The sequence below is a fragment of the Larus michahellis genome, chromosome 5 (assembly GCF_964199755.1).
Source record: "Larus michahellis chromosome 5, bLarMic1.1, whole genome shotgun sequence".
NCBI classification, from domain to species: Eukaryota; Metazoa; Chordata; class Aves; order Charadriiformes; family Laridae; genus Larus; species Larus michahellis.
Genome location: NC_133900.1, coordinates 31,717,673 through 31,739,729, shown reverse-complemented (window position 1 = coordinate 31,739,729; position 22,057 = coordinate 31,717,673). Strand labels below are relative to the sequence as shown.

General features: G+C 40.5%; 1 protein-coding gene and 1 long non-coding RNA gene across 2 annotated transcripts; one reads left to right on the top strand and one right to left on the bottom strand.

The window, feature by feature from the left end:
* Window positions 1-86: 86 nt before the first annotated feature.
* LOC141744135 (uncharacterized) lies at window positions 87-11,827 on the bottom strand. The gene is made up of 3 exons (XR_012587344.1): window positions 11,736-11,827; window positions 5,694-5,777; window positions 87-2,473 (listed from the first exon to the last, which is right to left on the bottom strand). It is a non-coding gene; the product is annotated as an uncharacterized LOC141744135 (long non-coding RNA).
* Window positions 11,828-11,934: 107 nt separating this feature from the next.
* On the top strand, window positions 11,935-19,662 carry CISD2 (CDGSH iron sulfur domain 2). The gene is made up of 3 exons (XM_074589449.1): window positions 11,935-12,159; window positions 18,080-18,291; window positions 19,299-19,662. The coding sequence occupies exons 1-3, from the start codon at window positions 12,057-12,059 to the stop codon at window positions 19,386-19,388; spliced, it is 405 nt and encodes a 134-aa protein (XP_074445550.1). The 5' UTR covers window positions 11,935-12,056; the 3' UTR covers window positions 19,389-19,662.
* The last annotated feature ends 2,395 nt before the right edge of the window (window positions 19,663-22,057 follow it).

Genomic DNA, 22,057 nt, shown 5'->3' with positions numbered 1-22,057 from the left:
ACGTGTTAATATCTCTATTAGCATTTGACCCCAAATAGAATTTAAAATGTATTGGATAGCTCTTGTTTACAGTGACTGCTCAGAAACAGGTTTGCATATTTTGTTTTAGTATACCTGTTTAGACAAACAGTTCATTACACTCACCGTTCATTTTTTTTAAACAAATACATACACTTGAGGAAAAGAATAAAAAACAATGACTTGTGTAGGAATGAAAAACAAGATGCATACTCACAGTTCTGTGGCCATTTCTTCAAGTCACAGCACACAGTCCTGCTTGGAGGGCATTATACTTCTCACCCTCGCTCTTTTTCCTCAAATTGTGAGGTAAACATCACATATTTTCCCTTCAGCATTTGGAAATAAACAAATAGATTTATTTTTTTTGCTTCAGTAGGAATACTCAGGCAAGTAAGGCCTCGTAGTCTTAGAATACTGATGTGCCATGCACAAAGAGTTTCTCACCTTTACCATATGTAGTACAGGGGTACTGTAATGGTATTTGCACAAATACCTCATAAATAAAATGCAGGAGGCACAGATGATGGTTACTGAATACGGGCTTTGCAACTTATTGTGGAACTACCCAGTCTATTTGGGTTTGCTTCATTTTAATTTGATTTTTGAAGCTAATCCTCAGAAGTGGCTGAAGCGAGGTATTACCATACCATAATCCTCATATGGTAGTGGAGTCGGGTTAGATTTTCAGAGGTTTATTATGCAAAACAGCTCACTAGATGTGGCACGGTAATAAACAGTTTGCACAAAAACACTGAGGACAGACCGGCTTACTTGAAGTCCATCTTTGAATTTTGTTTGCTTTTTCAAGTACGGCGTTACAGAGCCCTCTGCAGCCAAGTGGTCAACAACCTCCAAAGGCTGAACCTGCCAGTCCATTTCAGCTGCTTTGTGATGGTCCAGCAGAGCAAGCATGAATGGAGATTGCCTCGATATATTGTTCTAGAACTTCCCCTCAACACAAAGGGGACTTGAGGGAAAAGCAGCCCAGCCTTAGTTGAAAGGTTAGTGTGGCTTGCACATCAGTGTCGGTTTTTCGCTTCTGCTTGCCTGAGACCAGCCATTTTTACATTTTGAGTGTGCTGTCCTACCTGTCTTCAAAACAGGTGGAGCAACCAAGCACCCTGGACACCAAGCAGCATTCCATACAGCACACTTCATATATCGTAAAGGAAAAGAGGAAAAAAGATGCAAAATGTTTCCAAAAAGATCCGCTTTTTTTAGGAAAGAAAAAAAATTACTTCAACAAAAGCAAGACGTCCTTCTTATTAGTCCATCCAGTAGATCATCATTATTAGTTCCTGTTTGGAGGAAACAAAACACAACAGCTCCTGCTGCTGGAAAACAAAGTGCTAAAAAGATGAACAACAACAACAGCTTCTCCCTGTCTGCATGTATTACCAGGCCTCAATTTTCTCTTCAGCATCCTGTCCAACTTGTTTTTCCCTTAATTATCATAAATCAAGCTTGCAGTCAAATACCTCTTTAATCTGAGCAAAACTCACCTTATTGGGGACCCTTCTAATTCAGTGGAGACCACAAAGAATAAGATCACAGAAGAAAGCTGGTAAAATAAAATTCTTCCATTGGCTTTTTTTAACGCAACAAATAAAAAGGATGAATTTGCCAACCCAAGTGCCATTTCCTGACAGTGAAAGAAAAACAGGTTTGGGGATGTCATTGGTTTCCACCTGATCCATGTTTGAAACACCGAAGGCCAGCAGCCCTTCCTGTGCAGCTGGGGGCTTCTGCCCTTCAAGAAGGACAGCAAGGTCATAGTCAAAACCTTTGTAGCGCATGCTCAGTTCCCTGGCTGTTACATCTGGGACCATTACTTCTCCTTCTGTTAGGAAGAAGAGGTAGCAAAAACCCCTTTCACATCTGGAGTCCAGCCCAAGGTCAATGTGTTAGGCAGCAGTTAGCTTTCTAAGGAATATGAGATAAAAGGTAACTTTTTGTCTTATATTCCAGCTTGGCAATTCTTCATCTCCCATTGTTTCTTCAACAGCTTCTCTGACATTCTCACTGAAACAATTTCCAGGCTATTCCACATGTTTCCTTTGTATAGTAGTGCTTTTTGTCTCACTGCTGGGTCATGGGGCAAAACACCGAGTCCCTATGTTGCTCCATTTTAAGTTGTTGCTGCTCTATGTAGGCAGTTGTAAGATCTAATGTCCACATATGAGTCCCAGTGAAAAGCCTGAGTGCTTTGTTGAATAACGGCATGCTAAGGTTTTGTGGCTTGCACAAGGTCTTGTGGGATTCACAAGAATATAAAATACTTCAGTAACTTATGCTGAGATTAACAGGCCACGTTTCTCCCCAAAATCTTCCTGTCTTCAGGATTTTGTTTAGCACTTCATTGTTTAGCACTTTTTAGCCTCATAGTGACAACATAGTATTCTTTCAGTTGAAGATTTTTCTTGTCTCTTGAAATCCTTGCAGAAATTAAGAGCTATTTTACAAGAAGACAGTTTTGATGACATAAAATTCATTATGTTATTTTCACAGACCTAAACAATAAAATCTCTGAAAATTGCTACAGGATATTTATTAGTATTCATGCAGAATATTCATTTTTTTCCCAGCAAAACTACCATTTTATCTAAATGAAAGATTACTCCTTTCAAGTCAGTAGCAGTTTGTGTCAACAAGAATGTTAATTTTCTGTGCTGATTCAACTCTATGGATACTGAAGCATGAAACTCAGATGAGCACGTGCATGGCGTCATTAGGATGCCAATTTTGAAAACTGAAAAGTTTTGTTGTCGTGCAGTTACTAACTACCTTTGTTTTCTTCTTTCGTATGAATTCTTTGCATTCCTGAATAAACATAGATAATATATACATGCATGGCAAAATAGCATCTTAAAAGAGGGGTGTGAAGGGCTGAGCAATAAGTCACAGTTGCTAAGATAAGGTAACACAGGCTGAGCAGGTGAAACCCCTCTATGGAGGAAATCAGTTTTATCAATTTCAGTAGGCCAGGGTGCATCAGTTGGAGATCTCTTCAAGAAGGTGTTTAATGGTGACCTACTTTACCCCATCCCTTTGGAGGTGGTTACTTTTCCTTGTTATACCTGTTTTTTGACCCCTCAGGCTGCCTTCAGACTGCATGCTAAGTCTGTAGGAGTTACACGGTTACCGAAAATGACCAAGCTCTTATGGCAGTTTTCACCAGTACTTAATTTGGCCTATTGTGTTTAGTAAAGGAGACATCAAAGAACTCTCTGAAGTGCTTTCAAGATACGTCTATTTTTATTACTTTGACATAATTGATTACTAGTCAGATTTGGACCATCTTAATTTGGTTGCCCCTCCAATGCTTGTTCCAGGCTGCAAATGTACTAAGCAAACCACAACCTTTGAGGAGTTTCTGGGTTGAACAAATGATTTGATGAGTGTACCTAATACACTATAAAAGCTGCTCATCTGGATAAAATGTTAAGGGTTAAAGTTAATTATTCAAACAGGCTAGCTAACGTATTTCACAGGCTCCCTAGTACAGTCAAGGCTGTTCAGACTTCACAACATGCTGTGTTCATTTATTTGAAGTGTAGGCTTCCACTCATCCGGCTTGCTACGTGCTAAGTACAATTTTCATTGTTTGATTAGAGTTCAGGGAATTAGTTAGCCTGAGCTAATCAGGACGCTGATGGTGTACTTTATACTGAAACATAAACCACCTTTTATCTTAGGAGGTTTCCTCACAGAGATCAGCCAGTGTTTCCAGAAGACCTGCGGCAGGCACCATCTCCGAGTTAGGAACCCTAGTACCATTGACTTCTCAAATGGCCTGCAGTAAACTAAGTTTCTTGGCCATTCCCCCTTCTTCTGAGGCAGTCCTGATGGTGAATCGGTCACATATGAGTAGCTAAATAAACATTACGCTTCAGGAGAGGTAGCAGGTTGACTTTTTGTCACTCTTCATTTAGAATTTTTTCTCCCTTGTAGAACGTTCTTTTTTTTTTCCCCATTCTGTTTTAAACAAAATAATGCTGTTTCCCTGGGGATATTATTACATAGTCTTGTAGACTGCAGTGTTTTAGTTGTTTGATGCTGTATTGACTTAATTTAAAATAATGATTTAAGTAAATAAGAAAGTCCTCAGAAATACTTCAGGGTTTCTTTTGTTTGTTGTGTTTGTCTTTGAACTGAGTATATGCCATGTATTTAGATAATGGCTTTAACTAGCCAACTATCATTTGGTACTAGGAGTCATTGAACTTAACTTTTTGTCCTTTAGAGCAACCTCATCTTTAAAGATTTGGCTGATCTTTTCAGTTTTTGCTATGTTGCAGTTAACCATAAGATGTCCAAGAGCTTGCTTAGACCTCAAATATCCAGGTAATTACAGCCAAATATATCTCTTAGAAGGAAGGAATATTATTCTTGTTTGCTGTCATATTGTAATTCGGGAAATATTGTTAATGACTCTAAACCACTAATACTGAAATTAGCCAGTTATTACACTGTTCGTCATTACGGTTAGGGGGATGGATCAGGGCAGCACTTCTGAGAGGATGGGTTGTGACACACATGGTAGTCATGAAACATGGTCAGGTGTTGGCAAGTCGTTGAAAATTTTGCAAATTATAAAGCAAAGGCAACCTAGCTTCTGCACTCCTGGTGACTTTACTCTTCAAGGTCAAGCATGCTTTTCAGCCTTTCAAGAAATATGACATAGATTTGTCACTTATACGAGCAATAGATGTTAATTCGTTTTTATACAGACAATGAGGGCTGCAATTTTTTTTTTGTTTGGATAATGGGACATCATCTTAAAAAAAAAAAAACACGGAAAAATACTGGCTTAAGGAGTTGATAGTGGGATCCAAGATACTAGTTTTCTCAGTCATAGTGATTTAAATTCAGCTTAACGGGGAAAAAGAGAATTTCTTAGTCCTTCCTGACTATTTGGTGGCCTATGTTAAGTGATTTTATGATCGCTGTTTAGCTCCCATATTAGAAAAACACACACTGCTGCAATTAGGCATGGAGCACTCAGGTACTCTGAAACTAAATGACATGCTTACCCTTATATTGTTCACAATATTTGACAGTATCAAATCATATTGGACAGGCAATTTGAGGGACTCTGTGCGGCATCTGGCATCCATTTCTACCATACCTGTTTTCTGAATACTTATAACATTTCTGTCCCAGAAGCCATCAAAACAACTCACATAAAAGTGTAAAAAAAAAAAGAATAAAAATAATTTAATTCCTCTTGGGGAAGCCATTTAAAACGTTTTCAAGTGTCTTAATAAATTAACTGTAGAGACCTATGACAAGACTAGTTTTCAATAGAAGACTTTGTGCTCTAAAAAAAAAAAGGGACACTAGGATCTTTTCCTGCTTTCCAAAAGTACTCTCCTAGCATGTTGTTCAAGATGAATGCCACTTAATTACCATGTATTTATTTTTCATTTAAGTTTTGTCTCTCACAGTCATTAGGCTTACATTCCTGTAAAGTAAGTTTTGAAAACTTTGAGGTAATGTTTGTATTCTACTTCTTGTGTTGGTTGCTTTCTCAGCTGATTCAAAGGGAAAAAAGAAACAATTTTTTTTAAAAATGTATTTACAGACCTTACAGCTCCCTGTACTGTGGTGAAGCACAGAATTTATATAAAACTCTGGCATTATCTTGAGAAGTAAGTGAGGAAGTAACTTACAGATCTTCTAGGGAATAGCCAACTACCTAGATCCGGAAGTGCGCTGTGCTATAGCTGACCTGCAGTCCAGAGGACAGGGAGTGCCTGGAAAAAGTAGAAAAAAAGCGTTACTAAGATAGGCAGAAAAGAGGCTATATTTACCTGCTGTAGTACTATTCCATGTCATCGCCTTGGAATCAAGATAGCCACTTTTTCCCTGCTTTCAGCTCCATCCGTTATACGTGTATTTGTTGTCTGAAATTGAAGAGGCATGGTGTTCTGGGTTAGTTTTTCGCCTTGCTCCTCATTATTCTTGTGAGATGACAGAGTACGAGTTACTGTCAATGCCAGACCTGGCTAACCTTGAAAAGGGGAGACAGGCTCAGAAATCTCCGCAGCGCTGCTGTTACACAGCAGCCTGAGAAGGAATGATAAACTGCTGTTTTACTGCAGTGTCAGTGGGCATCATGACACAGGAAGAACTTAAGAGCGGAGTGCAGTCGTATTACAGAGATCATACGCTCTGTCCTCAGCAGGGGAAGCTGGTAGTTTTTCTGTGCTATAATTAGCCCCTGCCAACGAATGCACATTGCATCACAGGAATTAGTCTTGTGGCATTCTCACCTTTGCCTTCCAAAATTAAGGAAGTATCTTTCAGTGACAGCTATTATGCCACAGGATTAAAGTACTAAGGAAACAAATATACCCTTAGTTGCCTGGTCAAGGATATACAGTCATCACTGATAGCAAAGATCAATGCAGTTTAAAAGGGAATGGCCAGTGGTCCCCTGCTGAGAATATGTTGACATATATATAGCTTCTTTTCCCTGGAATTCCCACCATAAGAGAACAGCTTGTAGTGTTTTGATAGTGGTTTTACTTCACATCTGTTCATTTACCAGCACGTACTTCCCAGATTATGTCGGTTTTGTCCTCTGTAGGTCCTTTAGCGTAGAGGAGGATATATCTGTTTTCCATCATTGCAGCTTCCTCCCAGGGGACAATCTGTGGATTTTGCAGCCTCGTTTATTGCAACAAACCAGGCAGAACCTGCCACAAATCAGCAATGTTTTTGGTCTTTTACAAACATATTAGTGAATCCTAAGGATACTTGTTCTGATTTGAGTAAAACTGTTGTGAATTAGCAACTTCGCGGACGCCAATGAAGTTCCAAATCTCTGCAAGTCTGTATGCGACCAGCGATCAGATCAGTCTGGATCCTCATGAGCAGCACATACCGGATCAGCTACGTAATGGGGATGGAAAGACTGGATGATTCATGTAATGCATCAAAATATAAAACTCATTGCAATATCATATTTACTATGTTCTGTCCTGTGTATCGTTAGTGTTACTTGACTGATGTTATTTACAATAGTTATGCATGACTTATGATGTCATACAACTTGTTACTTTCTATGCTTTAAATAAAGGCAGTTGAAGTCAGTAACTTAGTGTAACCAAGTGGATATTCATAGTTTCATCTTGTGCTATTTCTGCAAATATTAGTAGCTGTAGAAACCACTACCGTGGACCAGTGCTAACCATTGCATAAAAGCAATTTTCCAGCTTGGAAAAAACATACAATGCAAGTAGAAAGTAACTGAACTTTATCTGGGGATATCTAGGAAATCAGTACTGAATACACCTATCCTTTCTTGAGTTCGTGTTTTCTTCAACTTTGTTTCATACCCAACTCATGGGCAAACTTTCCCATTCCCCAGCAGTAGTAGTCAGAAGAAGAAATTAAAATGTTAAACCTGTGGCTGAGAGATCAAAGCATGGTATTTTTCTTGAATAAATAAAAAGAGTGTCTACTGCTCTGTTGTCTCACGCACAAAGTTGCCACATTGAAACTTGATCCTATTCTTAGAAATCTTGCCATTTTTCTTTACATTCCTGATTTCATTCTTTTCACAAATCAATTCGCTACAATCTGCGACAACAAATAGCATTCTAAGCCACAGGGAATTTTAAAATTCAACAATAATACATGCTATTAGTAGGACACTGCAGTTCCTTAGGCAATTACAACAGCACCTGCTTTCAAAATGTAATAGTTCCATTGTAAAATTCTTGGACGTTAGTTAGATTATAAAAGTAATATCATGCTAATTTAGTACTAATTTTATAATATGAGAATTATGCTACCACAAAATTACCCTATTGATTCTATTATGTGATTTCTCTCCTTAACTCATTTTTGTCTTGAACGCTTTCCCACCACAGAATAGTAGATATTTTCAATAAACAGCAGCAGAAGCCACTGAAGGTGCCAAATTTGAGTCAAGGGAAAGCATGACAACCTCAGCTTTCCTCTAAAGGCATTTCAGCCTCTGGATGTAAAAACAAGAAATTAAAACCTAACCTGCATGCAATGCAATTGCAACTTGCTTGCAATGTTCATATGCATAAAATAGGGGAAAGTTCATATGCATAAAATATATATATACAGTCTTATGGTTTACATTTTTAAGCCAGTCTCCTTATTTTTTGAGATTCAATTATTTAATAGTTGTGTGTTGACAGTGCTGCATAACTAACTGATGGAGATGTCGCATGAAATGAATCACAGTTCCTATGGCCCTTCTGGGTGTAATGATTTTGCTCACTTTTGAGGAAGTGGAAGAGAGAGAGATCTTTGCATACAGCAGGAACAGCACCTAATCAAACCCTATTGTGAAATGATTCAAATACAAAGGGAGAGATCTAGCTTCCTCCTAGACAGAGGCTTGTGTTTGCTGATCACAGAAGCCAGCCCTTTGGTGACAGGATAATTTTTAGTTGACAATAGTACTTTTGCCTGCTGCAGAGATTATTCCAGGCACTCAGTATGGAAAATGGCAATGCCAATTCCAAGAAAATGGTTTTAACAACACAAGACAGCCTGTTGATAGAAAAGCTCATTAGCATGAAAGAGCGCTGAGCAAATTGCTGTGCTACTTAGGCTTATTTTAGAGATGGAAGTACTGTGTGTCTGCTACCTCAGAACCTTTCATCTTTTATCCTTACTGGTGCGTACTTGGTAAAATAAAACAAATAATTATAATTTATAAATGTTATTTTCCTTTGCAAATCTTAGTGTTCTAGACAGACCGGTTAAGTATTATCTCATTTTACAGCTGAATTAAAGGCACAGGGAAATTAAGCAATTTTTGAAGGGTAACAAGAGGAGGAACACAACTGGCTGCTTTTCACCTATGCTCAGTCTGTTGGACCAGGACCAACCAGCTGTGGATGCTGAAGGCAACTCTTATTTCTACTGCAAGCTGGACCAATGCAGCTGTGTTGTAGTGACATTATGCTTGGCAGAATAAATTCTGCCAAACTTTACCTGCATCTGCACCACAAACTTTTCTACCATTCTCATCAAAGCATGCATAGTAGTAGTTAATTGGGCTGGTTCTCTTTTGGGCTGTGTTTTGGGAATTCCATGTAAAAGACCTGAGCTAGCACTAACTATGTAGATCTCTTGATGTGGGCTCCATGCTCCATCTTATCTGTAATGTTCTTGCTAGATGAAAAATCCCAGTGATAGAGGATACTTACTGCTGAAAGCAATAACATTTCAGTATCGGTGACCTAGGTTCTGTTGAAGTATCTATGCTTGGGCTTTTTGTGCTGTTATTTTTATTACGGCAACTCCTATGTATCCTACCCAATACCAGGGTTTCCGTGGCCATATTCAGCATGAAACACATAAGCAGAGGCAACCTCTACTTTTTAACAGTTCACAAACTGAAGCTAAATATGCAAGAATGAATTGTTGCATATTACTCCCCCAAAAAGCTAGAAAATTTTCCAGATACCCAACAGTATTGTGATTTGAGGCAACGTTGAAAAGGATGCTGATAAAATCCTGAAGAAGCAACCTGTCTGTGGAATAAGAACATCCATGTAGGGTGTTAAACGTGTAAAAGGAGGAAGATGTCACACCTGCCTGGTAAACCTCCTGGTGTTGACTGATCTTAAGTTCTGACCCCGTAACGTGGTCCCTAAAGATGGACTACTGTGTAAAACCCGGTTCTTTTCTAAAGGACTGACAAAGCCTGCAACTTACATTTTCCCCTTAACTCAAAGAGGAAGCCTGCAGCGAAGTTGGAGAGTGAACACGCATCTCCTGAGCTCCAGTTCAAACTGGATTTCTAAAAACCATCTTTTGCCTCCCCTTCAGTTAAGAATCTCATTCAGGCTTCATTTTCTTTATAGTTTTTCCACAATCTATGACTTCAGCCTTTCATATACCAAAACTGTTTATGACTCATGTCAATTGATACCTATGCAGACAGGCGAGGCGCAGTGAGAACGGTTCCTCTCTGCAATATGTGCAGATTGTCTAGCAGTGTGCTGAGTGGAGCACTGATCAAAGGCAGCACAGCGGGGCGCAGAAGCTTCAGTGAAACGTCAGCTGTGCTCCCAGTATCACAGCTAGCACCCAGAGAAGGCTGGAATAGCAGAAGAAAGGGAAGAAGAGAGAAGGACAGCCATGTGAAGTTGTTTGATTCAGAGATGGAGGATTTACTGTATGTATCTTCAGCTTTATGTATTCTTCCCTCAGAAAGTTTCACAAACAAAGTTAGATCATGACATCTGATGTGTAATCTTTACAGAATAACCAAGCATTTTGCTCTTTCATTATCTTGTCTAATAGCAGGCATTTGCCTACATAAGAAGGAATCATCTTAGGACATCAGTCAGTCATTACAAGGGTAAACTTAGGTGAGGTAGGGAACTAAGATACTCTGAGATCACAGGAATATTCTCACTAGCTAAAGATGATTCATCAGGAAATGTTAATGTAGAGTGACAGGTAGAAAAGTAATATTCAGGCCAGAAGCACAAACAGGCTGGATTTCTTCGTCTTAAACCTAGCTTCCACTATTTGTTTTTTTTGTCTTAGTTCTTTATGGTAATTTTAACTTTTGGTTAAGATTGCTCTGAATTGATCCTTAAAGCAAACTAGTGAAACAGAGAGATCTAGCACTGGACTTGTATATCTTAGTCAATACAAGGCAAACAGGACTACAGAGTAGATTCAGCTAAAGACAGACCAGTGGGTTCATCTGACTCAAGAAATACCTATAATTACTCTTTCATTGCTTTGCTCAACCCTATTAACTTACCCCAAAACTTCTTAATTGCAAATTCTGGGCTGACAGGGAAGTGCACAGTTGATACGGTCAGATCCATACACTGAGGGAGAAGCGAGAACTGTGCTCCAGTAAGGATTACATAAGGAATGAGATACATCTAGGAGGATTGTGCTGCTTCAGCTCTCCTGAAGATGCTTGCGCTCTGTGCTATATGCTGCTGGCACTTGATGGATTCACTCACAGTAGCAAAGCATCTTGAACCAAATAGCACTGGACTCATGACCAAGAGACTAATGCAAGATTTCAAGTCTGGCTGGATTGTCTAAATTGGCCCAGAATAGCTGCATATTTCTCATTTGTTCACCTGGATATACAGGGGCAATTTTCTATGCCAAAATGACCAGTCTCCTTGCCATAAAATTAAATAAAATTAAGTACCATGCTCGGAGATAGAGCTTGTTCTGCACAAACTACTGCCAAACATGAGGCAGATGGGCCTCTCCCTGAAATATTAAACCCCTCAGCACTCACTTTATCCCACCTCAGAAGAGTTACGATACCATATGAAAAACATCACCCATATGAAGAAAAAATTTTCAGTCTTTTACTTCAGCTTTTTTGAGACTGCCGACACGAGATCCCACTATAAGAGAGCAGGGTGACGACAGGTAATATATAGCCTCATAAATCATAAGCCACACATTATTAAAGTCGCGCTCCCTCACCTCCCTAGCTGTACCTTCAAGCGAGGCCTGCCCGGGCGAAACGAGGCCCAAGCCACCGGCCAGACATCACCACCGGCCGGATCTCACCACAGGCCGGGCGCTGCCCCCACCCCCCGCGATCGCCTCAGGACAGCGGCTGACTAAGGGGGCGCCCTGCTGGCTGCCAACGGCCGACGGCCGACGGCTGGCCCAGCCGCCCCGCCCCGCCCCGCCCCGGCCCTGCCCGCCGCCGCCCCGTTGCCCACCGGGCTCCGCTCTCCCGGCCGCTCCCTCCAGGCTGCAACGGCCGGCGCCGCCCGCGCGCCGCCTGGCGGAGGCAGCGCCCCTCTGCACCGCCCCGAGCGGTAGCATCGCCCCCGCGCGGCGCCCGCCGGAAGCGCGGCCGGAGCGGAGGGACACCGGCCGTACCTCTGGGAGCATGCGCCGGAGGGGCCGGTACCGGCGTCGCCCCGCCCCGCTCTCCGGCGCGTGCGCGGCGGGAGCAGCCCGAGGAAGCGCGCGGGTCGCGGCGGCGGGTGGCCGCGGAGCACTACACCCTTTCCTCCCATCCCCTCACGGCCGCTGCCATGGTGCTGGAGAGCCTGGCCCGCATCATCAAGGTCCAGCTGCCCGCGTACCTCAAGCGCCTGCCGCTGCCCGAGAGCGTCGGCGGCTTCATCCGCCTCACAGGTAGGTGGGGGGAGCGGGGGGGGCCTCGACCCCTTCCCGGTCCGCCGTCGGCCGCGGGTGGCGTGAGGGGAGCGGCGGGGCCGGGTTCGGCCGAGCGCTTCTGCCTGGGCTCCGGCGCGTCCCCCGGGCCTGCCCCGTGTCGGGCTGCCGCTTCCAGGCATCGCTCCCTTTCTCCCGGCCCTGCTAAACAAATCACCTGTTACAGGCGGGAGGGAGCCGTTAATCGGTTAAATCGCCGTTCAACTGTTTCATCAGGAAAATTATCCAACCCTGTGGGGTAAATGGTGATAGTGTAAAACGTGAGGATAGAGTAAAACGTACCAGGCTTCTCGGCCCCAGCTCGTTTGCACTGTACTTAAAATTCCTCTCTGTGCAAGTACCAGCAAGTCAGAGGCCGCACACATAAGGAAAATGGGATTTTAGCTGAAGGCCTAAAACACTGCCTCTTCATTTGATTAAAAGGTTAAAGGGAGCGTCTGTACTCATAAAAAAAAAATAAATCAGTTTCTGGGAGCCTGCTACATTTACAAAGTCAGAGGTTTTTTTATTTAATCACGTTTATAAGAATTTTTCTGGACGAGGGAGTGAAAAAACCTATTCATTAATTATAGCCCTATCATAGGGCGAACAAGAAAGAAAACTAGATACGAGCAAATTCTTTAGGTGTGCAGTGCATTTCAGTGCTTGGCAAACTGGAACTATCAGAGCCCAGACTCAGCTGTGATAATACAGGCAGAACCTCGAGTAGTCTCAAATGACAAGATTAGTTTGGCAATAGTAAGAGGAATGCTGTAACGGAAACTCTCTGGGAATAGAAAAAGTCTTCAAGGTGTAGAATCAACCTTTTACGTTTATCTTGCAGCACTAAGCTATATGACTTTAATAGCGCTGGAAAATGATTTCATTTAGAACAGGCACAATTTATTTAAAACCAGATTTGAGTACTTTTTTTTCCCAACATATTTATGCTACTTGTGAACTTAAAGCCCCATTATTTTTCCCATGACAAGGAAGCCCATTTTAAATGAACCCTTCTTCTTTTCCCACAACTACACTGTCATCTGAAAATACTGTTAATTATATTTCCCTGCTCACTGCAGGGAACTAGATGACCTTTAAGGTTCCCTTCCAACCCAAACCATTCTGTGATTCTCTATTTACCAAATAGAGAAATTCAGCTGCTACAAAGTTGGGAGAAAGGGGATACAATAAGCTACAGAACAGTGCAGCTTCTCACATTCCTAGCAGTTGGCAGTTTCCTGCTTAAGTCATTGCCCTTTTAGCCACAAATTATATTTAAAATTTCTTAACCTTAATAATGCTTGAGTTTAATCTCTTCTTGCTTTGCTTGTCCAAACATACATTTCTGTGACAGGATTATTTGTGCAGTCTCTGTATTTATTCACGTTACCTAGCAGTAATATAAATTATTCTGAAAACCTCTGGTCAGAACTTCTTTTTTTTTTTTTTAATAGAATGATCAGTGGGGGAGAACTGGTTTGCTGTCATGTTATTTACCCCATTGACCAGTACTTCCTTGAATTTGGAGGGAGGGCAAGAAGCAAACAACTAAAACTTTAAGTGGAGACCAAACACGTGAAATGTCAGTCCCAAAAATATTAAACAAAGGTAAAAGAAACAACCGAGTCAGAAATTGTTTTGAAGATTTAATTAAAACATCCACTGCCTCTAGTTCTTGGTGATTTTTTTTTTTACTCCTCTTGTGCTAAACACTCCAAAAAGAGCAACAGAGGTAACATTTTGACACTTTTCGCGTTTTTTTGAACAGTAGGGCTAGACTAATATCTGCTGTTATGTATCTTCCTCTTAAGGTGAATATGGAGGAAAAACCAAAACTGTATGAGGTACTTAAAGCTATGGCATACGGTAAATGTAATATGGTGAGGTTTTTCAGTAGGAGATCATAGGATGCCACATCCTAGGCACCTAAATTAAAAAATGATCCCTGTCTTAGTGCTTAAAAGTTATTGAAAGTCACTGAAACCTCATTGCTCATTGAAGAGTCTTGTCCTTATCTGCCCTCAGAGCTGCTGTCAGTCTAAAATTTCATCTGAGAAAATCGGATTGCTTCAGCAAGTGCCTCTTCTGTATTGTTGTTGTGGTCTTAGTCTCTCCTGTCCTAAAGTCATAAGCCTCTAAAAGCAGAGGATTCCCAATTCTGGCAGTTATTTTGCATCAGCAATTTACAGGATCATATCTGTTGAATTTACTGTTAGTGAAAGATTATTAGATAATAGAGAAGATGAGATTAACATCTGTCTTGTGTTTATTACAAATTACAGAGGAGCATGTTGTTTGTCAAATGACATATCAAACATGTCAAGCATTCTTCTTTGCTTCTTTTTGGGAGGTGAGAAAAAATAGTGATCTTAAAACATTTAAAGTGCATTAGTATTTATCCTTTGGTGGCATCTGCTGAACTTAGTCAGGGACCAGCACTATAAACACTCGCTAGCATAGACCTTGTCTGCAAAGGCAGACCAGAACCCAAATCTGTAAGAGTGCAGTCCTTTGCTTGTTAGCTCTTTCATTGCTTCTGTAAACCTTCATAAGCCTCCAGGCAGATGCCCTCCAGGCAGATGCAGGTTCAGTTCCTGTAGTGCATCAGTTGTAGAAACAACAGAACGAAAGCATAGGCAGGATCCTTTTGTATAGGATATTGTATAGTGTACTGATTAAAAGTCTTGAGACACCTGTTGTCTGTCATGACCTCACCAAATCACCATGGAAAACTGCTTGTTTGGAGAGAGGAAGACTGTTAACATCCAGTGCAAAACTCCTGAAGGTAAAAGCAATGAGGGAGGAAGGAAAGAATGTTTGACCTTGGGTTTGAAAGTGGATATCTAAATTGTCACGCTGCTGCTCAGAAGCCTCTTTCAGTTTCTTGTCATAGCTGCTTTACCCTTCCCTTCTCAAGTTTGCTGCAATGAACAGTGTTGTCTCATGCTGGTGTTGCTTTTTATTCTGGTAGACGTCAGTAAAACAGCATAGATGTTCACCTCAAAATAGCATGTGGTCAGAATTTCAAGGTTTATGTAAGAATCTAGGTCCTAGTCTTCTTGCCATAACCATGACACAGTCCTATGTGGGCTGTCTTACACTTGGCCTACATGTTAAGAGGGACTTTAACAAGCTGCCGTCCAGGAAGAGGACAGTTTTGTGGATCATCTTTTACAGGACTGAGGGAAAGAAGCGTGATACCATGATAACGGGGTCTTCAGAACCCATTAGAACAATGAATTTGTCATTCGCAGAGTGGCTTGCTAACCTACCCGTAGCTTTGGCTTTTAGTTTATTTAAAGTGTGCTGTGTCACTAAAAGGACTGTCACCTCTCTAACTTCATACCTGCTGAATAAGCTAATAGACATACTAAAGTAAGTGGTGTGTGGAGTCCTTTGTGTTTAGTTTGTGTAGCAATGAGAACACCCTTAAGAGACCCAAGCAAACAACAGAAAACAGAACTGCTTATTAGTTCTGAAGAGAATGTAATTGAATAAGTAATTTCAATTTGCGTTAAGAATTTCATCAGTTTAGAGAATATACACAATCACAGTTCCAATCTTCATTTTGACTGGTAGCTAATACTTGTTAAAATTTTGGCTTGCAGTTGAGCTGTTATGGGGAGAAGCTGCTTTTGGGTCTGCACAGGGTCATTTCCACAGAAATTAGCTAAAACATAATTCAAAGTGAAAGATACCAAAAGGAATAGTTGGTGAAATCAAGCAGGGACCACTTGCTTTTATTTGACTCTCAGTGGCCAGCCAGTGCCTTTCTGTTCACAGTTTTTGTGTTTCTTGGTTTTTTGGACTTGTTACTGTTGGACTAAAAGTTAAGACAACCTCTTTTTGAAAATGTAACTGTGGCCTATGGTCTGTGGCCTCAGCTTCTTGGTATTCTCTGGGCATTCCTGTTTCAGTGATGTTCCTGATACTTTCCAGGACTTATCTTTGGGATTGGTCTCTATCTAACACAAGTCAAGTTTGAAGACTAACTTCTTCGATACTCTACTCTCCATTTCTGGCTCCAAAGACTGCATCTTCCTGTGCAGCTGAACTGATAAAGAATCTCCAGAATCAATGTAATTGCAGAATTCTGAGTTATCAGCTGTGAAAATAAAGTCTTGTGAATTGCCTTACATCTGCTTCAGAAAGGTATGAACGGCTTCAAGAACACAGAGCAGCTTACAGTTGTAGGAAGATATCACTGCATTAGTTTGGGTACCTGTTCCCGCCCACCAGCCCAAAGATCTGTGACTTTTTTTACTTTGTGAGAGTATCTTGTCTCTCATGCCCCAGAAGCATGGTCATGTTGATTTTCCAATCTAAAAGTAGTCTTTGGCAATAACAAGTCAGTTTTATTCGTGTACACATTGGTGTAATTGGGGGCCTTCCAGAGACTCCCAGATTAGAAATCTGTAAAGAAATCATTGGCTAGTGAGGACAAAACTCTTTATCAGCAGTTAGCATGATACAAATATTAAATAATAACCATGATAAATAATATCCTTGTACTTCCTAATCTTGTTTGTTTCTGATTTCCTTTTTCAGAGGTTACAGCTATTATGTTCCTGTTTCATTTGGATGAACCCAAGTGGTCATGAGTCTCCCATAGGCATGACTGCTGTTCCAGTTTTTTGGGTTTTTTTGTCATATCAGGGAGTTTCAAGTTGTATTGAGATGCCTCCTGCTGTTTATTTGCCAGTCTCTTTTAAAGAGGTTTAATTCTGATGTGAGACATTTCCTTTTTATGTGTCAATCTTAGCCCACTTGTATTCGTCGCACAATTGATAGGTGCACCCTGCTTCTGATTACGCTGCACGTGTTGGAATGCTCCAGGTCATTACACTTGTTTGTCACTTTAAAGTATTTTTAAACTCTCTTCCATTTCTATAGGAGTGTTTAGATTTAATGTATTTTCCAGAAATTTAGAAGAATGCTCTGTCCTTTATTGCAATGTGGTATTTAAATTACACTGGAGTATTGTCACAGCATCTTTTGCTGGAAAAGGGGATTGACCTTCAGTATATATGGATCTTATGCCAGGTGCTGATGAATTTCTTAAGAAGTCCAGTAAGTCTTTCTCTCATCAGTATGTCTAGAAAATTTATAATAATGTAGCAAGGCAGCTAAATCTGCAGAAGGTACTTGAATCTCTTACCTGAACTTAGAAGTTAAGTTCCTCAGCTTGGTAAAAAGCAGTTTTCTGTGGTTTGACTTACCTGATCTCAGGGCTCTTTCTTTCTCTGTGTATTGTAGAAACTGGTTACAGATCCCTGAGCAAACAGAGCTCTGAAAAATAAAACCAAAAAATTAGTGAAGGTTTTGCTAGTGCTTATCTAGTAATCGGTATAATTTCTATCAAAAGTTTCTAAAAAAAAAAAAAAAAAAAAAAAATCAAGAAAACTTGAAGCTACAAATCTGAAATAAATAATGAAAAATGGCATTATAAAACATATTGAATTGTTTTTCATATGCAGAATGATAAGGTACTGGCGTTGAATATACTTACCCCGTGTAATCATGCCCAGTTTGCTAGTATGCAGTGCTGGTTTACCTTGAGTAAGCAGAACCTCTGTAATTTTAGGGTTCCTCATTTCAGTACATCTTTCATTTGTTTTGGATTTATTCCCTTCCATTGAGTCATCTTCTAGTGTGTTAAAATTAAACTTCAGATGAAATTCTAGGAGTCAAATTTTTACTTTGGCTACAGTAATACCCAGGTTTTAATCTGGCTCTTTTTTCTGCTTAAGATTTACCCACGCAGTCTTGTTTGCCCTCAGAGCCTTGCTGACTGAGCCAACTCTGTTCCCTGCCGTAAGCCTAAATCATTTGAGAGTAGCTGATGCTGCACCATACTGAAGTGGTGTCAAGAGCCAATCTAAATTCCACCTGTCTTTAGTTTCAGAATGGCTGCGGTTATTGCCTTTCCTGGGCGTGCTGGCCTTGCTCGGTTACCTCGCTGTTCGTCCATTCCTCCCCAAGAAGAAACAGCAAAAGGATAGCTTGATTAACCTCAAGATCCAGAAGGAAAATCCAAAAGTAGTGAATGAAATAAACATTGAAGATCTGTGCCTCACTAAAGCTTACTGCAGATGTTGGCGTTCTAAAACGGTAAGACACTTTGTGCTACTGTAGGATTAGAGATTGAAACTTGCATCTTTTTATCCGTGCTTCGGTGGTAAATTGCAACATGTTGACCTGTTGCTTTTCTTTGGAGGTGGAACATGTTCCTGGTTTTTGAGAATGGCACAGTTCTTATTTTTCTCCATTCTAAACCTATCTACATGCAGAAGGAAACTGTAGAAACACAGTAGGGTTTTTCTAGAAACACAGAGTGACCATCTGTGAGTAGATTAAAACCAAGCAAGCCTTGTTTAATATTTGGAAATACATTGCAACTAATTAGAAGATAACTACTCTGTTTTTCAAAAACAATGCTTAGAAAGTTGTTCATATTAGAATGAAAGCAAGGCTGGACCTGTGTTGGTGAGGGAGAGCATATCCCCATCTGGTCCAGAGCAGCCGGTAGATGACTGGTTTGGATAGTCCATATCCCCCAAATCAACTAGATGTGCATAAGTATTTTTCCTCTACCCTCAATTTCTTTGGAATTTCCTGACTGCGTTCTGGTTCTGTCCTCTCTGGATCAAATGCTTTCCTGTTTTAACAAAAAAATCTGCTCTGGACCTAAGAAAGCCTGTCAACTAATCACTTCAGCACAGTATTTCAGTTCTCCTTAAAACCATCCTTTCTGGTTGCAAATGATTAAATCTATTAAGAGCACTTCTGCTAGTTCCACAATAAACCTTAAACTGTTTGTGTCTATGGTGGCCGCTTTGCTCTCTGTTCTTTCATAGAACAGGCTTTGTCCCTAACTTTGTGTCTAAAACAGCTATTTTAGGACCTCACAAACTTAGTTACCTGTTAGCAGTGCTTTTTTTTTCCTCACTACCATGTGTCCTGTGTCTGATAGGAGATGGGGTTTGATGTTGAAATGGGACATAGTAGGAGGAACTAGCAAGATTATCAAAGTGCTCTTGGCATAGGAGGAAGTATAAAAATCGCCATGCAGTTGATGTACAGAGTTATACTAATTCCTCGTGTATGTTTTCTTCCAGTTCCCTGTCTGTGATGGCTCCCACAACAAGCACAATGAATTAACAGGAGATAATGTAGGTCCGCTAATACTCAAGAAGAAAGAAGTATAGCAGATGCTTAATCCAGTAGATCATGACTGATAAAAAGTCTTTTTATACTGTTGTAGTTGCAAGGGACAGCATTTTATTATGTGATTGGTATGATTTAGTCTAATGATTGCTGTAGATTTCTTTTTGGAATAAACTTCACTTAGACAGTGGTAAATCTGTCACTGTTTTGATACTTTATTCTGAGAAGAATTATATCTGCTTTGTAAAACTGTAAAGTAACTATCCTTGTAAATAAGTCGTTTATTTCAACAGTAAAATGACTTCCTACAATTAAGCCTTTTTTGTGTGAGCATTCAATTATAGAGCTGTCACTATTTCCAAGTGACAGAAGTGCCCCTTTTTGTTGATTTTGTTCTGCTGAGAAACCATGTTTTATTCTGCTTTTCAGGAACAAATTTAAGTGCATTTAAGTCGGGGAGAGAAAAGATGCTAAATTCATCCTTTGTGAACATACCTAAGTGTACCACTGAGGGCAGGCAAAATAGCGATGTTAAGTTATGCTAGGTGCAGGTCTGGCCTGTGCAGTGCCTAAGTGGGCAGCTTGTTAGTCTCATGCAAAGCAGCCCAGCTTAGACAAACCCCACACAGCTGGAAAGTCTCATACAGCATCCTAGGTGGAGTGCTGCAGGTCCAGACCATGTAAACTATTGAGCAGGTCAGCCATTAACATCCCTTTATTTTGGGCCCCTGTGTTGATCATTTATAGCTCTTGTAAGGAAACACAAATGTGCTTCTAGCAAGTTCACTTGCACTGTAGCTGCCGCTTTTTGTAGCGGTAACTTTCATAGGAGGAATTGATTAAATGACAGAACCAAGAAAGCAGAGCTGACTGTATTCTTGGCTTGTTACCCATTCAGAATGGTTATTTGGGCAAGTCAGAACTTTGCTGTGGGATGGCTTAATTTCAGATGCAGGTAAATAATTGCTACTAACTGCTAGACTTCTACTTAATTCTTCTAAAGTGCTTTATTCTCCACTGAAAGTCTGTATCCATCAGTTTAAAAATAAAAAATTTGATCCATGCTAGAATTTTAGGCAATTGTACTAAGGCAGATTTCAACTGTTCCTTAACAGTGTTTTATTTGACCCGTTGTTAGGCAGGTGAGAAGCCCCGGAGCGGTGTGCCATTGCCAAAGCTGATCACCGCAGTGCTGAAACAGTAAGCAAGTCAGAAAGCAGTTCTCACATAATGGCTCTTGCAGCAGCAGTAGAACTAAGGTAGATCATTCCTCCTGCATTTGTAACAGTTGTAGTTTTGGGTACCTAAACCTCTTGCCTTGCAGCAAAAGATGGCAGATTAGGATGCGATTGTATGGTAAAAGCCTGCTTTTACAAAGCGTGTAACAGAACCAGGGTACAATCTTTAATGTCTAAATGCTTAAATGCTTCTCGGTGGTCTTACCTTAATGGATGAGCAAACCATAGACATATTAGGATATAACATTTATAATAAAGGAAAAGCCATAATGTTACTCAGTTTTCACTTACAGATGCTGTATATTGAACACCAAGCCCCAAGTCTTGGGTTTGGTGAAGAAATTACTGTGTGAAATCCAAAAGCCTATCTTCAGACTTTTTTTTCCCAGGCTTTAAAATCCACAGCCTATTGTAGCAGGCTGTTGTTATATACAAGTCTGTATGTGCTTACAGCTTTTATCAGGATATTTTTGCATTCAAATAGTTTGATTTCCCATGAAGTCTGAGAAGTAAACAACATAAATCAATCCATAAACAACATAAATCAATCCTGTTCTTGCTTCTGTTGCTCTACTCAGACGAACCCTGTTAGAGTAAGTAATAGAGCAAAACTGGGTTTTTTTTCTCCAACAAATCTCCTCTAAAAGGAGAACAACAGTGTAAGGTTGTCATGGTTTCAGCTGGGATAGAGTTGACTTTGTTTCTAGCAGCTGGTATACTGCTATGTTTTGGATTTGGGATGAAAGTAGTGTTGCGAAAACACTGATGGTTTTAGTTCTTGCTAATCAGTCAAGGCCTTTTCTGCTCCTCACACTGCCCTGCCAGTGAGTAGGCTGGGGTTGCACCAGAAGTTGGGAGGGGACACAGCTGGGACAGCTGATGGCATTTGTCTTCCCAAGTAACCATTACATGTGATGGAGCCCTGCTTTCCTGGAGATGGCTGAACACCTGCCTGCTGATGAGAAGCAGTGGATGAATTCCTGGTTTTCTTTGCTTGTGCGTGGCTTTTGCTCTACCTACTAAACTGTCTTTATCTCAACCCATGAGTTTTCTCACTTCTACTCTTTCAATTCTCTCCCACACCCCAACTGGGAGAAGTGAGCGAGCAGCTGCATGGTCCTGGCTGCCAGCTGGGGTTAAACCACAACAAAGGTTTAACCTCTAGAATCCATCTCTAGCACGGCTTGATTTTGTAATTAATTTTTTCTCCCTGCTTGCGGTTAGATGAGATTGCTGCTAAACTATCTAAGAATGTAGCTATGGAACAAACATGGGTGTTTTTTCTTTTGTTTTTGCTTATGTCTATAGGGGAATGGAACACATTTGTAGTATGGGCCTGCAATAGCAGCATTCAGTCACAGTTCCTTTGTAGAAAGCACATTTTAGTAATTTCCACAAGATAATAAGAAAATGAAGATCACAAGCAACATAAATAACCATTTCCTTGCATTTCAAAATCTGTCAAGGTAATA

What these genes read in the sequence shown, in the direction of transcription:
- CISD2 (XM_074589449.1), top strand. Translation starts at nt 12,057, where the DNA reads ATGGTGCTGGAGAGCCTGGCCCGCATCATCAAGGTCCAGCTGCCCGCG. An exon ending in CGGCTTCATCCGCCTCACAG is followed by an intron (nt 12,160 to 18,079) that starts GTAGGTGGGGGG and finishes ACCTGTCTTTAG; the next exon opens with TTTCAGAATGGCTGCGGTTA. An exon ending in GATGTTGGCGTTCTAAAACG is followed by an intron (nt 18,292 to 19,298) that starts GTAAGACACTTT and finishes GTTTTCTTCCAG; the next exon opens with TTCCCTGTCTGTGATGGCTC.